The sequence below is a fragment of the Myotis myotis genome, unplaced genomic scaffold (assembly GCF_014108235.1).
Source record: "Myotis myotis isolate mMyoMyo1 unplaced genomic scaffold, mMyoMyo1.p scaffold_m19_p_21, whole genome shotgun sequence".
NCBI lineage: Eukaryota > Metazoa > Chordata > Mammalia > Chiroptera > Vespertilionidae > Myotis > Myotis myotis.
In genome coordinates, this window is record NW_023416326.1 from 12062137 (window position 1) to 12079033 (window position 16897).

General features: G+C 37.7%; 1 protein-coding gene across 10 annotated transcripts in view; it reads right to left on the reverse strand.

Moving 5' to 3' along the window:
• CEP170 (centrosomal protein 170) overlaps positions 1-16897 on the reverse strand; it is a 100123-nt gene that overhangs the window by 63780 nt on the left and 19446 nt on the right. For 8 of the 10 annotated variants that reach the window (XM_036355089.1, XM_036355088.1, XM_036355086.1 and 5 more), the window contains exons 2-4: positions 14037-14182; positions 9789-9878; positions 2391-2469 (exon numbers count right to left, since the gene is read on the reverse strand). In XM_036355089.1, the coding sequence (XP_036210982.1) occupies positions 2391-2469; positions 9789-9878; positions 14037-14141 (274 nt within the window). In that variant the 5' untranslated portion in view covers positions 14142-14182. Of the gene's footprint in view, positions 1-2390; positions 2470-9788; positions 9879-14036; positions 14183-15202; positions 15274-16897 lie in introns of all 10 variants that reach the window. The other 2 variants (XM_036355081.1, XM_036355087.1) reach the window with 2 other exon arrangements.

The following is a 16897-nucleotide window of genomic DNA, read 5'->3' on the forward strand; positions in this document are numbered from 1 at the left end:
AGCCTAGCCAGTGTTGCTCAGTGGTTGAGCATCAATCCACGAAGTAAGAGGTCACTGGTTCAATTCCTAGTCAGGGCACATGTCTGGGCTGCAGGCTTGATCCCCAGTAGGGGGACGTGCAGGAAGCAACCAATCAATGTTTCTACCTATCCTGCCTTTCTCTCTCTCTAAAATCACTAAAAACATATTTAAAAAATAAACAAACAGAAAAACAAATAAAAAAGTTATGTCAGAAAACCATTCAAGAAAAAAATTTTAATCTATTAATTTTGTCTATATCTTTGGAAAAATATGTATTTTACCTTAGCAGATGAATACCTTGTTCAACTTGCAGAAGACCCTGCTCTATAGGAACAGTGTTTAAACAACCGATCTTAACTTTTCTTCTAGGCTTCATTCTTTTATCAAATAGCTCATCTGAATTCCTTCAATTTAGTTCTTTGGAGCTTTGAAAATATCCTTGATTTTTAAAATTTGAAAAGTGGCCCCAACTGGTTTAGCTCAGTGGATAGAGCATCAGCCTGCAGACTGAAGGGTCCCGGGTTCAATTCCAGTCCAGGGTACATGCCCGGGTTGCTGGCTTGATCCCAAGCGGTGTCGCGAGCAAGAGGCAGCCGATCAATGACTCTTTCTCATCATTGATGGCTCTCTCTCTCTCTCTCTCTCCCTCTCTGAAATCAATAAAGAATATATATATTTTAAAAAGTTAAAATAAATTAAAATTTGAAGTGTGTTCTTGTTTTTTTTTTTATTGATATTAACTACATTAATCAGGAAAAATCTTCATGTCTCTGAAAAAAGAGTGAATTTGTAATTACGTTTATCCCCTCTAGATTATTTTAGTGGTCACCATCTAGACTGCCAAGCAAACTGTTCCAAGTATAGACAAGTCATGGTCACCACCCATATTTCCTATTTTCTCATGTTTTGAAATAGGTGGTGCCAAATGGTTCAGGAGGTACTTAAATACAATGTCCACTGGCATTTATTTTTTGATGAAGCTTATCACGCTGGTGGAAAATGACCCGTGAATAAAGGTTTTACTGCCAATTCCTAATCATTTTATGGGATACATATTTTCAAAAGGATTTAAAATATACAACTCAAAAGTGTTAATGTTGAATGGTTTCACTTTTCACATATTCCTTAGGCTCTACAAGTATAAAGGTTATGTGATGTGCTACAAAACTAGTTTTTCATCAGGTTTAAGTTAAATATAAAATAATAATTAGTTATGCTCAAAGAACGATTTTAAAGTGTTAATGCATTTACTTTATCTAAGTATCAATTCTACTTATCCGAGACTACATTTTCTCTGCAAGTGATAAGAATCCATCCAAGTAGCTAATATGTTGAATATATTCCTCAATATCAAATTCCAGGTAAAGAAAGTAATTGAAAAAAATCAACACTCAAGAATAATATTCAGCATAATGTGGAATATCAGTAAGTCCTTTTTACAAAGCTTACTGCTTTGAATAGATGGACATGTTTTTCTTTTTCTTCAACCAATCATATCCTTTTTCTTTACTGGTGATTCTTTGCCCTAGCGTAGGCAGTAGGAGAATCATGTCCCTGTTCAGTTCTTAGAATCCTATTTTTAAACAAAAGATTTTAAAATATACACTAAGTGGCCCAACCAGTGTGGCTCAGTGGATGAGTGTTGACCTATGAACCAGGAGGTCCCGGTTCAATTCCGGTCAGGGCACATGCCTGGGTTATGGGCTTGATCCCCAGTAGGGGGCGTGCAGGAAGCAGCTGATCAATGATTCTCTGTCATCATTGATGTTTCTATCTCTCTTCCCTTTCTCTCTGAAGTCAATACAAATATTTAAAAAATAAAAAATAAGTAAAATAAAATACACATTAAGTGCATAATGTACTTAATCAGGGAGTGTGGGTCTTAGGAGACACAGTATATTAACAATTTTGAATTAACTAGGCAAAGAGATGAAATAAATAAAATGCAGTAAAAGTAGGAATGGAAGACAAGGCAGGGTTAAATTTGTACATTCCTCCCAGAGGCTGATCTGTGCCATTATCATCCAACAAAAAAAAAAAGGTCTCCAGGCTGGGCTAATATTAAACATCCCCCTGTCCTCTCCCCAGTTACATTCTTTGATATCCAAACTACATATGTAATAGCACTGCAGGGAGACCAATGTTAAAAATAGAGGGGTCCATCAAATTTTCCAGAATTATTTTTAGGAGCAGGCATAGCAACAAAAAAATATATATATTATTTTTAAACAGGTATTTCAGTATGGGAAGGCACAGAGACTTCTAGCATGCCTGTACTGAGAATTTTTATGTCTCAAGAAATGTTAATGTACACCAGAGTAGAGATTTTTGAATGAATTTAATAAATGCACAAAATAAGATAAGGATATCATATCCAAATCTCAGCTTATCTTCAAGTTTCAAGGTGATATAAGTCTGTTCTGGAATCCTTACATCATTCACAAATGTCTACAAGGAAAAAAACAAGATGTTAGGATACAAATTGAAGCATTAATTACTGCATTTCAGAAAAGCAAATACTCAAAACTCATACATAACACATGGTGGCTAATACAGTTTGTGTATCATAAAATGTGTCCTGCATCTCATACGCTGGTAAAATATTCCATACTAAGCCCTTCATCTCATGACACAGAGAGAAGCAGGTCACAGCCTGCGCCCACCAGGCTGCCAAGACTAATCTAACACCTAAAACAGCCAAGAAAAGCTCCTAACCTGAAGCCGGTAAGTTATAAAGGGTCCTTAACTCTCCACGTCATCAGAATGTACTGGACTCGTTTTAGGTTTTTTTTGGACAATTCTAATTATTTCCAAGGATTGCTATTTCATTACTTTTATTCTTAGACTTTTTTGAAAGAACAAGAAGAAAATTTACTTTTTAAGAAAACGAAATAAAACTCATTCTGTTTTATAGTTGCGATGAATCCTTTGGACCCTTTATGAATCTAATATACATATGAGATCTTAGCGATATATTTTTCCTGTATCATAAAACATTCTACTATTTTACTAGCCTGTAATTATTTCGCCATTACGTATCAATTTTTCTAACTATGCAGAAAGTGACCAAAACAAGAAAATAGAATAATGGCATTACCTAACATAAACACTATCCAACAGAAATAGATTGCAAGCCACAGATGTAGGCACATTAATGAGGTAAAAAGAAAGAAGTAAAATTAACTTCAATAAATACTTTTTTTTCTGTTATTTTTAAAAATTTATCTTTATTGTTGAAAGTATTACAGATGCCCCCTTTTTCTCCCCATTGATCCCTTCTACCCCCATACTCACTCCTCCCGGGCCTTTTAATTTGATCCATATGTCCAAAATAGTACCATTTCAACAAATAATGAATATAAAAATTCATAAGATATTTTACATTCTTGTTTGTGTACTTCAGACTATTCATATTTTAAGTTCTCCACAGCCACATATGGCGAGTGGCATGGTAGTGAAAGGGATAGCAGGATGATGCAATCATGAAATAAGTCATGATTTATTGCGCCAACCCTCACTTTTCTTACTGAGTTGCTCAAAATATTGCAACATCTTTCAAAAAAATATAAAAGACATCTGGACAGAATCTTTGTCCTTTTTTTGTTTGTTTGTTTTGTTTAGCTATCAACTGAGAATTCAGAATTTTTCATTTAATGTCCATAAAGGAGAAAGCAGGAAACTATTTCACAATTATAAGACAAATTCAAAGAGAGAGACAGCAGTACTTTAGACTGTAACAACAATGATAAAACTGATAATAATGTAAGCAAACTATCAGATCACGAGTCTTCAGATGAGGAGAATCCCAGATGAGTTTTCTCTAATGTAAGACTCTCTCTCACACAAGAAGAGACAAGAGTGCTTCAAGGACAAAAAATACACAGAGTATTTTTCATCCAGTTAGCCATTCTATAAGAGTCATGCAATATTTTTCAACAAAAACCTAACCTAAACTAGTATTTTTTTCAAAAGTTTTTGACTGGATTCTCTCCTTTTCTGATGCTTTTGTTCCAAAGCTTATTTGATTTATTTTTAAGTGGACAAATACTCAAGGAAAGTCTCTATATAAAGGTTATATCACAAGCATCAAAGAGAAGAAAAAAATCCAGTCAAAATACATGTTGCAATCCTTCCTTACCCTTTGCCACAGGATGGAGGGACCTGGAGAGCATTATGCTAAGCGAAACAAGCCAGTCAGAGAAAGGTATCACATGATCTCACTCATATGTGGAATCTAATGAACAAAATAAACTAATGAACAAGATAGATCTAGAGACATAGAAGCATGGAACGGACTGATGAATCTCAGAGGGAAGGCAGGGGTGGGGAGAGAAAAACCTGGGAACTTACTGCCTATATGCATAGCCCATGGACACAGACAATAGGGTGGTGAAGGCCTGGGAGGGGCGAGTGTGGGGTGGAGGGGGCCAATGGGGAAAAAAAGGGGACGCCTGTAATACTTTCAACAATAAAGACAAATTAAAAAAAAAGAAGTTGCGCACTTCTTTCAAACACTGATAATTTGGAGGAAGTGAAATTCTGCCAGAACTGGCGAGCGCACCTAAGTGTGATTGGTTTATGAGGAATCCTAAATCGTATGCTCCCAACATGCCTCACAGAAAGAAAATTAATACAAAGAAAAATCAAAGGCATCAGGCATTTAACACTCTAATTTCAGGTTCATTCCCAAAATGAATATTTTAGAGTGTTTTAAAACTTTTATCTTGAATATTCTATATATAAGTCAAAATATTCTATATATAACTGCAAAACAAAAAAGCTGAGACAAATGACAGGAAAAGAGAAAAATAAAAGAAAAGGTTAATTCACGGATGTGTAGTAAACAGGAGATAAAAAATCAGGTGCACTGTGTAAGTGGAATGCCACAGTTCTAGGCCAATTTTATTTTTAAAATGTCTAAACCTAAAACACCATATTTACTCAAAATGCCTAAGATGACCTATAAGATCCGTTTTTTAAAATATTTTTATTGATTTCAGAGAGGAAGGGAGAGGAAGAGAAAAACAGAAACATCAATGATGACAGAGAATCATTGATCAGCTGCCTCCTGCATGCCCCACACTGGGGACAGAGCCCACAATCAGGGCACATGACCTGACCGGGAACTGAACTGTGACCTTCTGGTTCACAGGCTGACATGTCTTACAGCCACGCCGATGGGGCTATAAGATCCATTGTAAAGCTTAAGACTGCTCAACTCTCTTAGATATTAAGTACCTGTTGTGTGTTTAACAGATGGACTGGGTCCTTTCAGAGATCAACAAACATGACTGTATCATGCTGGCATTTATGACAGAAATATTCCCTATGGTCTAAAGATGCTTAGGACATAAGAGCCAGACACAAAATTCCAGCTTACAAAACGAAGTGGAAACGCCTGGGGGGAAGTAGTCTCCTGAAGATCTAAAACTGTAAGAGGAGGAGAGACAATTTCAAAGAGCAACACATCAAAAAATCATTTCATTAAAGCAATGCCAAAGCATGTTGACCAATAAGCATGGAGGGAAAGAGGCTTTGTTATGCGCCATTTGATCAGACCTCTACCTGTAGGCAGGACAGAGGAGGACACTGAGGCACAGAGAGTGGGGCAACATGGAGAGCTCCGAGTTCAGAACGGGGGGCTATGGACTTCAAATTCAGGTCTGAACTACAGTCTCAGGTTCTCTCCACATCAAGGACGCTGGGCGCCCAAGCTAGGCCAGGTCCCAAACCCCCCATGCAAACCACAAACCTCACAGAAGCAAACCGACCTAGATAAATACCTATTTCATCTTCATGCAACTAAATTACATAATTGAGAGTATAAAATCTTATAGCCATCATGTATTATATATATTTTAAATTTTAAAAATGTCTTATACTCAACCACTGAGCCACATTGGCTGGGCTTAGGGTAAAATTAAAGAGAGAAGAAGTGAAAGTGGTTACAGGTAGAGTGATTTAAAGCTTGAGTTTAGTTGGTAAATGCTTTTAAAAAAAATACAACAGTGTATTTTAGAAAAGTATGTGGACTACAGGGTGCTTAATTTGTTTTAACTGTTTTTCTTACCATAACAACAACTAATACTTATGAATGCTGACTATTAAAAGTAGTTAAAATGATTAACTTATTTAGCGCTTCACAACAACCTGAGAACACTGCTAGTTTACTATTTCTATTTTAAAAAGTTGAGGAACAGAAGAATTAAGTAACCTGCCTAAGGTTACAGCGCTTGTATGGTTTCGAGTGGGGCTCATAACCCCTACATGTATCCCCTTACTTCTGAAATGACTACTTTTAACCTAATGCTCACATTTCTAGAATTGTATGAATAGTAAGAGTAAGTAGGATGGAATACATAGTCACAAACCCAAACAGGCAGTCAAAATAAGGAGACAAAAAAACAACCCTCAAATGAAAGAACAAGAGAATTCTCCAGAAGAAGAGATAAATGAAATGTAGATAAGAAATTTATCTGAAACAGAGTTCAGAGTAATGATGGCAAAGATGCTGAACAGCATGAGAAAAGACAGAGTAACTATGAAAAAAGAGCAGTCGGAAATAAAGAATGACAGAGCACTAATAAAGAACACATTGGAAGGAATACACAGCAGATTAGGGGAAGCCGAGGATCGGGTCAGTGAACTAGAAGACAGGGTAGAAAAAAAATCACTCAATCAGAGAACCAAAAAGAAAAGAAGTTATAAAAAAAAAGAGTAAGTAGGAGGAACAACAGTCTACACATTCTCTTATGAATAAAATGGGTGACACTTGGTAGTTCACAGACTTTGGCTACCAAAGGCAGTTCTGGTGTAGTTCCTAGCTGTCACTAGGGTGACAGTACCTTTATTATTCGTGGGATGCTTTGAGTTCTGTAACAGGCACATGCCCACATACAGTGCCACATTTAATCCTTTCAATACTAAAGAGAGGGAATGAATTCCTGTTTCACTGGTTTAAAACTGGAGCAAGATAACTAAATTTTGCATTGAGTCTTCAAATTCATAAACGTTAACTCATTCCATTTCCATACAACTTTGGGAACTAATATGAATAGATATGAGGAAACTGAAGTTCAGACAGATTAAGTGGTTTGTCCCAGGTTAGACCACTGGTAAATTACAGACTGAGATTTAAACCCAGGTCCTGATTTCAAGTTCAACATGCAGACACTCCTCTCTGTGAGTTATTGTATTTCATAAAATTTTTCACTGTAATCAAATCATAAGAAAGATCAGCCTAGAGAAACTTAGAAGTTAATATTTCACCTGATTTTATAATCAACAGCAAATAATTTTTATATTTGGTCATAGTCTCATCAATTTCACTTCGATGTAATTCACACTTATTAATTTCCTCGATACTAATGTAACGACACTTTAGAACAGCACTGTGGTCAATATGAAACTTTCTAGACTTATACACAGAATGTGACATTATAAAAATATTCTAAATACAGAACTAAATTCAAGTCTTAAAGTCCTTCATATAGAAAATTAACTCAATTCCATTAAAAGAAGACTTAGTGGGTTCATGCACCATGCAGAACCCTGAGCTGGGCTCTGCAGAATATTTATAAAAGCAAAGGACACACGAATGTTCAGGAGCTCAGAGTGCAGCACAGCGACAGCAGACTGAATACGAGGTGCAGAATCAAGCACCCCAAAGACAGATACAAACCAAGGTTTACAGGTGCAGAGAAGGAAGAGAGGAATGGAATTCTGCAGCCAGGAGCTGGAAATCAGAACCGCTTGCTTCCTGATATGCCTCATGTTAAAACAGCTTCTACCTGGTCTGCATATCTCTTTCTACTTCAATCCATTCAACATGTTAACATCAGCCAGTTAATATTCCTAAATACCTTGTGTCTTTGCTTCCTTCATGAAAAAGTGGAATTTGGGGTTTGCTTTTTTTAAAAAAAATATATATATATTTTTATTGATTTCAGAGAGGAAGGGAAAGGGAGAGAGAGATAGAAACATCAATGATGAGAGAGAATTATTGATCAGCTACCTCCTGCATGCCCCCTACTGGGGATCAAGCCCACAACCGGGGCATGTGCCCTGATGGGGAATCGAACTGTAACTGCTCAACCACTGAGCCATGCTGGCCAGAATGAGTTTTACTTTTAAAAACAAGTACAAATTTTATAAATGACAAGGCAGATGGGAGAAGTACTAGGCTGAAGAAACTCTAACAAATTATTTGATAGTAGGAACTGCTGTTTGGAGGTATGGCAAGGGAAAGTGTGATGGAGCCTGACTTTGGAAATGTGGGCGATGCCAAATATGAGATATTTCAGTTCAAACCTGAAGAATGTACACTTAGTCCTATGTGCCACAAGAAACAAAAAAAGGGTTGAGTAAAACCAACAGGAAGACACGCTGACAAAAAAATTATCTCAGCCCTAGCTGGTTTGGTTCAGTGGCTACAGCATCGGCCTGCGGAGTGCACGTCCTGGGGTCGATTCCGGTCAAGGGCACATGCCCGGGTTGCAGGCTCGATCCCCAGTAGGGGGCGTGCAGGAGCAGTTGATCAATGATTCTCTCTCTCATCATTGATGTTTCTATCTCTCTCTTTCCCCTCTCCCCTCTCCCTTCATCGCTGAAATCAATAAAAATATACTTACAAAAAATTATCTCAAAGAATAAACACCAAAGTCCTTCCATAGCAGGCCAATTCAGAACAAGAAAACATGTTTTACCATATTTGCCAATTTTCTGCATATGTTTTTGCATATAAGTTTAATGTATGTTTTGAAAAGCAGTAGCAGTTAGAAGCAGTTGGGATACATTTACTTTCAGTTGCATTCATTTTAAGATACTCAGTAGCACAGATATGAAGAATATTATATTTCCTTATGTTAGCAGAGCCCATAAGAAAATTGAGAAAAAAGCAGGATAAACTATTCAATACTTCAGCTTTTCCTTAGTCTGAGGCTATTTCTATTCTGCCAATGTAAAAAGATCAAAGGAAGATTTAGGGGGAAAAATCACTGCAGTAACACAAAATATCTTCAAAGTAGAAATCAAAGCCACAATGAACACTGGTGTTCAGATCATATTCGTTCAGGTGAATGGATATGTTTCATTTCTCTGCTCTGGTATGGAAGGTCCTAAGTTTACCACCATCTAGCACCAAACCACATTTCCACCCTTCTTTTCTAAAGTTAACCCATACTTCTCTGTCTCCCAAGAATGCTTTTCTGCATTCTTACTGCCATAGCTTTCGGTTGGTTTCCCACAGATAAATTCAAGCCATTCAGTGAGGTCAAGTTTTCATCTCATCTCTCCAAAGATTTTCTTAAAAATGACAGATAATAACCAACAACTTTCTGAATCCTTGTGTTTACTGCTTTTATACCGTTTCTTGGGAAATAGGCTAGTTTTATATTCTATTGTATGGTCCCCAAATGCTTAGTAAGCATTTAAAAGTAAAATGTACCCAGCCAGTATGGCTCAGTGGTTGAGCTTCGACCTATGAACCAGGAGGCCACGGTTCGAATCTAGATCAGGGCACATGCCTGGGTTGTGGGCTCACTTCCCAGTAGGGGGCTTGCAGGAGGCAACCGATTGACGATTCTCTCTCAGTATTGATGTTTCTATCTCTCCCTCTCTGAAATCAATAAAGATCTATTTAAAAAAATAAAAGTAAAATGCAAACTAAAGGAAATACAATACAATACAAATAGGAAATGGAATCTGATTTATCTTCTTACCGCCTTAAACTGATAATCAAAAAGACCAAAAATAAACTCGTCACTTACCCCGTTTAGGCTGCCCAGGTCTTTGACCAGATGTTCATCCGCGGAGGCATCGTAATTGATGACAGCATGCTGCTTGTCCACACTACGAGACTGAAGGCATTGATCACAGTTAATAAATATAAGAAAATACCAGAATAAACAACAAGCACAAAGATTTTTTTTACTAGATACTCTATATTAATAGATTAGTAAAAATAGGGAAATAGCATAGCAAAAGTGGATTAAATGATATTTTATTGTGTCACTATAAAATGCAAATTTGGCAGCACTCCCCGAAGAGGAAAGCAGCCATAATTTTAAGACATTCTTTTCTACCAAATTCACACATTCTACATTTGACAGAATTTAAGTCAGCTGACTTTCTTGAATGTATGATTTTTTTTATAATTTACAATTATAATATGGAAATCGTGTGAATGATAGTTTTATGCTTTGCGTATATTGTAAAAATAAACTGCCCTATAGCATTTTCTTCTTTTAATACTGAAAACTACAACATAAATTGTATAAGGAGTCCAAAGATTTAGAGAAAAGGGACACAATGCAGATGTTCCTGAGTAAAATTATCCTAACTTCAAACATGGATTCTAAACCTGGAATTCATAAATGAACTCTGAAAGGAGAAAGTCACAGAAAAGAATTCAAATGACAAACTGATTTTAAAAAATTGTTTTTAAGTCTCTCTAAAGTTCTCCCCTCCCCCTCCAGAGCTGTTTGCAGATGGAAGCACCTGAAGGACAGACTATAAGCCTGTGGAAACTTTTACTGAAAGGAAACAAATACCATACACTCACTGAAAGAAATGGTCTGAGAACCACTAAATCGGAACTCAGTAACCATTTATCACAGGGTTACTAAGTGAACCTTCATATACTAGAAGCAAAAGAAGTATCCAAAATGGGGAGGAGATGTGACTTCCATGTCTCTAGTCCAATGTACAAAGAGCTTGGAAGTCACTGCACCCATCCTCATAAGAAAAAAGCTGACCAAACTGAAAGTCAAAATCTCATCTTATTTTCATCAGAGAATTGAGGTCCTAAGACCAACTGCCAAGCTAAGACAGGCAAATACAGAGAGTCGCAGGCTCCTGGAAGCAGAACCCATTACTCCAGGCAGCACTTAGTAGAAAACCTGAAGGTAGCAAGACTAATTGCTACAGACTTGAGTGTGACCTAGAGATGAAAATACCTAGGGCCATAGCCTGGAGGGGACATCACTTTTTCACTAGTTTTACCTCCAACAAGGATCTCACGGTGAAGATAGAAGAATCTTCGCCTGCTCGAGGAGGGGTGAGGGAAAAATAACGAGGTCGAAATACATCCAGAGCATTCTGTTCTTACCAATGACATGCCCTCAAGGAAAACTACTTTATCAGACCTCAACCAACTTGAGTTTCAGCAGACTCTCACAGACATAGGGGGATGGAAATACCCACTCCTTCACAGGTGGGGTGTACCTATGAAGGTCACAGCCCCACTAAAAGACTGAGAACTAAAAGTCATAGAATTTTATAGAATGCTTCCCCTTCCCCCAAACCTCACCATCACATCAACAGGAATTTATATATGTATAATAATAAAAGCATAATATGCTAATTAGACCGGACATCCTTCCGGATGACCTCCCGGACAAGCCAGGGCTGCAAGGGAAGCCCGGGTCCTGGGTGCCTGCTGGCGGCTGGAGGGAAGCTTGGATCCCAGGTGCCAGAGGGAAGCTGGTGCCATGTAAGGGGAAGGAAGGCCTACTCTTGCACAAATTTCGTGCATCGGGCCTCTAGTATATACATAATAAGGGATTACAAATGGGAAAACGAACACACACCCAGACTATTTAAGAAGGAGTCTCTAGGGAAATGCAAAAGGCAACAGGGGAGAGAAAAATAAGAGCGCTTAGGAAGTGTTAACCTTTGACATTTTTAGTTAAAGCAAACAAGCAGAGCGTAACTCCAGCTACATATGGGGAGCAGGCCAGCAGCTACTAAAATAACTATATAGGTGCGAATCCTAGTTGAAATGATCCTTTCCAAATACATATTAGTAAAATTAAAAGCTTTTTCCCAATTAGCTTACATTCCACACTAAAAAAGTTTTGGTCTTTCCTTTTAGAATACAATACCCGTATATTAAAGTAACTGACAAGAAGAAGAAATAGTATGTGACCTAACACAATCTTCCAACAATACCTAAACATTCATCATACCTAAGCTCTTGGTCTTCTTACAAGTTTTAAAGGTTGTTTTCTAGTTTATTTTATTTTCTCTGAAATCTCAGTTTCTCTAGGACAAAGTGCAAATATCAGAATTAAGAGTAACTATAAAAAATAGTATCACTGCTACTTCTCTACAGCTTATCTGGAAAACCATCTATTATGGCAAATTACAGCTATAACCACTGTATTAAAGCTGAAAATCACCCAAACTTCATTTTGGTTTTTACTGCTGTGCTTTAATTCGTTGCTCTATTTAAATCAATTAAGTGCTAAATTCAGTTATTAGGGTGATAAGAAACAAATGTAGTACTACTAGGAAAATAATTTCTCCCTATTGTGGATTTATCAAGTTAAATTAGTCTAAGGATAAAAAACTCTACATGTTGTGAGGCAAGTGAGATTTCAAGTACATGCAGGCTCTCAAAAAATATTGAATGGATCATCATAAATAATCTCTCTGTGAGAAAATAAAGAGCAAAAGTCCTTAGAACAGTGTGGACGGGGATCCATATTGGTCTCCTTGGACTCTCAGCTTCCATTTGCAACTTTCTTATTTCTATGTAAGGAGAGACTGACCCTGGCAGCTCCTAACTAGCTATTCCCGTATTTTTGGGGATGACACACAGAGAGCATCTCTTCCACTCGCAGATGAATAAGTTTCCCTGGTCTGAACCTATCCAATGGGCCTATCTATATATATAAAAGCCTAAGTGACTGAACAACCGAACGACCGGTCGCTATGGTGGGCAATGACCACCAGGGGGCAGACTCTCAAAGCAGGAGCTGCCCCCTGATGGTCAGTGCACTTCCATAGCCAACCTCCCTCCCAACCCAATCAGCCCCGATTGCTGGCCAGGCCAAGGGATCCCACCTGTGCACGAATTCATGCACCGGGCCTCTAGTATCCAAATAGAATCATTACTGCCTGTTTCTTGTTGCCCTACTCACCACTCCCTCTCACGGAGGAGCCCAGAAAATCTCTGTACTGTTCTATTTCTCTCACTGAATTTTTTTAAGGTGTCATTGCATATACAACTTACTCATCTATTCATAAAGCTATATAGTGGCTTTACTTTTTTGTCTCAAGACTATAAAATACATCCTTTAAAGTAAAAATGTAATGAGCATATGCCAATTAGATTCTTCTCGGGATAATTCAGCGTTTCTCAGTCTCAGCACTATTGTTATTTGAGGCCAGATGGTTCTCTGTTGTGTGTATGTGGTGGTGGTGGAAGGAAGTGCGCTGGACAGTGTAGAAGTTTAGCAGCACCCCTGGCTTCTTGGTCACTACTTCTTAGATGTCAATAGCAACAACCTCCCACTGCTCACCATTTGTAACAATCAAAATGTCTCCAGATATTGCTAATGGCCTTGGGAAGGCAGGATCCCTCACGTGAGAACCAACGGGCTAATAACATTTCTACTCTAAGTTCTTATTTACTTTTTTTTAAACAAAGAGGGTGAGGAAGGAGACAAGGGAATAAACTTTATTCTAGATTGCCAGGACCTATTACAATAACGAATTCTCAAAATCTAAAGATCTACTTTTCTAATCACAGCACTCAAAAATATCTTACAACTATCTTTTTAAAAATAACTCCTTTAAACCAAATTCAGTAAATACCAAAATGCTCAATTATGCTCAAACTACTGGAAGGCATCTCCAAAAGCAGCATGAAATTAATGTCAGCATCACTGAACTGTCCATGATGAAAATTCAGTTTTACTTCATGCTACATAATTTTATGAATTATTTACCAGTCTTATTTTTAAATTGCTTAATGTGAATCTTCTTACTTAAGAATAAACTTCTCTACTCTTGAGTCTCATTTTTCAAAATATAATCTCCAAGACTTAGAACTTTTTTTTTACATGATTCAAGGAGAAAATTAATTAATCATTTAAACTGGTAACTAGAGCTACAAGAGGGAGAGCCAGAAAGTTCAAATTTATATAGTGGTGTTCCCTAAAGGAGTAGAAAAATATTTTATAGCAATTCCAGGTTTTGAGCAGACATACATGGAAGGCTGATTCCATTACCTGCAACATGAGCTCACAGTCTTCTCTCCCAACAAAAATCATTTCTCGTGGCAGCCTGTGGCGAGTGCCTCCACTGCTCACCAAAAACCAGGATGTTAAGCTCATTTTCTGCTTAGCTTCGAAGTCTTTGGCAAAGCTACATCATCCTGCAGAGAGAGTCAGAAAAACACACATTCAGATATTTTTAGCTTTAGCATCCAATCACCAAACCCTATAAGTAGGGCTAAGAATAGAACTGCATTAAACATTTACCCCTGACTAAACACAGTCCACAGGTCCCGGGAAACGACATATTTACCAAGTTCTCATTAGTAAAGTAAGTCCAGAAACTCTACTAAGAATTCAATTAAAAAAGAAGACATTAGGTAATTAAGTATGCAGTCAACTTAATAAACTTTTTTCACTTTCCTGAAGGGCTTTGAGCATCACTTATAAAGGTCTGTAATCTTCAAGATAATGGTCACATTAGTGTTATTTTGACCTCAGTCAACACTGAGGTTAAAATATTGTACAAGTAAATGTCTAACTTACAAATGATTTGAGAAAGACATTCTAAATTCAAATGAATATATTTTATATCTGATTAAGGACTGACAAGGGAAACCAAAGAAATTGCTGATTTTTGCCAAGTGTAGATTACTGAATACATTTTCAAAGACATCAATTTCAATTTCTCTGACCTTACAGAAAGTTTACTTTCTTTATACATTTTTTCTAAAGCAACAATTCTTAAACCTTTTGTTCTTGGGACTCTTTTGCACTCCCAAAAAAGGATCCCAAAAAGAATTTTGTTTATATGAATTTTATATGTTTACCATACTAGAAATGAAAACTGAGAAACTGGTTATTCATCAATTTGTTTAAAATAATCAATTTCATGTAACTAACATTTTAATAAAAATTATTTTTTTCCAAAGAAAAACAATTACTGAGAAAAGTAGGACTATTTTTTATTTTTAAAAAATGTATTTTTATTGATTTCAGAGAGGAAGGGAGAGGGAGAGAGAGATAGAAACATCAATGATGAGAGAGAGTCATGAATCAGCTGCCTCTGCATGCCCCACACTGGGGATCGAACCGTGACCTCCTGGTTCATAGGTTGACGCTCAACCACTGAACCACGGGCTATTTTACATTTTAAAAAATCTTTATGATGTCTGACTTACTAGTAGATTTTCATATTTGCTCAGCATTCAATCTATCATATACTGTTTAACTTGAAATACCTGCCTTCATTCTGTTGGGAAAGGAAAGTTTATTTTATTTATTTTTTAAAATATGTTTGTATTGACGTTAGAGCGAGAGGAAGGGTACAGAGACATTGATGATGGAGAAACATGGATTGGCTGCCTCCTGCACACCCCCTACTAGGGATTAAGCCCGGGCATGTGCCCTGACCAGAATCAAACCGGTGACCTCTTGGGTGACCTCTGGAGCCATAAAGGCCAGGGCAGAGAATTTAATAGTCTTTTCAAATAACTGTAGATAGTTTTCTCTGATACTACATCAAAACTTCACAAGTCGTAGTTTCATGAAAGTTATTTATAATATGGAATATGAAACTTTACATAACCTATGTATATAAAAGCCCCTAAATGACCATTGGACTGTTTGCTATGATGTGCACTGACAGCTAGGGGGCAGACGCTCAATGCAGGAGCTTCCTCCTGGTGGTCAGTGCGCTTCCACTGTGGGAGTGCCGCTCAGCTGACTGAGGGGAGATAGATACAGGGCTCACAGCTGGCTGCCGCAGCCCCGACAGCAGCAGAGCAGCAGCGAGCCTACCCAGCGGCAGCAGCAACAGGCGCAGTGGGCCCGGGATGAGCAGGAGCGGCAGGCCGTGTTGGACTGCGGTTTTGGCATGATCCCCGCAGGCCATGCTGAGGAACCCCACTGGTGCATGAATCTGTGCACTGAGTCTCTAGTATGTTATATGAAAATCCATTTTCTACTCTAAAGGGATTTTTTTTTAATATCATGCATTGGTCACTTGGATAATATTGGTTCCCTGAGTTCACAGATCTTCCAAATAATGGCACAACATATAATTTAAAAACATCACATCCATACATTTCATCATTAATCTCATTAGAAATGTTTTTAAGTACAGCAGGTCTTGGAATAGCATCCTTTATTTGTTATAAATGTTGAGGAGATGCCATAAAAACTTAACTTCTGCTTGTATCAATTAGCCTATGGTAATATTGGCTTTGTTAGATGCTGCTTTGCTTTACATCACAGAACTGATCTATCTGCTACATCAAATTAGGACTTACTGCCCTAACCGGTTTGGCTCAGTGGATAGAGCGTCGGCCTGCGGACTGAAGGGTCCCGGGTTCGATTCCGATCAAGGGCATGTAACTTGGTTGTGGGCACGTAACTTGGTTGTGGGCACATCCCCAGTGGGAGGTGTGCAGGAGGCAGCTGATCGATGTTTCTCTCTCATCGATGTTTCTAGCTCTCTATCCCTCTCCTTTCCTCTCTGCGAAAAATCAATAAAATATATTTTAAAAAAATAATTAAAATCAGGACTTACTGTTAAGCTCATGGTAGCAGGATCGAGTTTTCTGAAATTCTTATTTATTTATTTTTAAGTATCTTTATTGATTTCAGAGAGGAAGGGAGAGGGAAAGAGAGATAGAAACATCAATGATGAGAGAGAATAATTAATTGGCTGCCTCCTGCACTTCCCCCAATAGAGATCAAGCCCACAACCCAGGCATGTGCCCTTGACCAGAATCGAACCCAGGACCCCTCAGTCTGCAGGCTGACGCTCTATCCACTGAGCCAAACCAGCTAGGGCTCTTATTTTTTTTCTTGAAAGCTCAAATTTTATTGGCCACAAAAATTCTATCAATTCT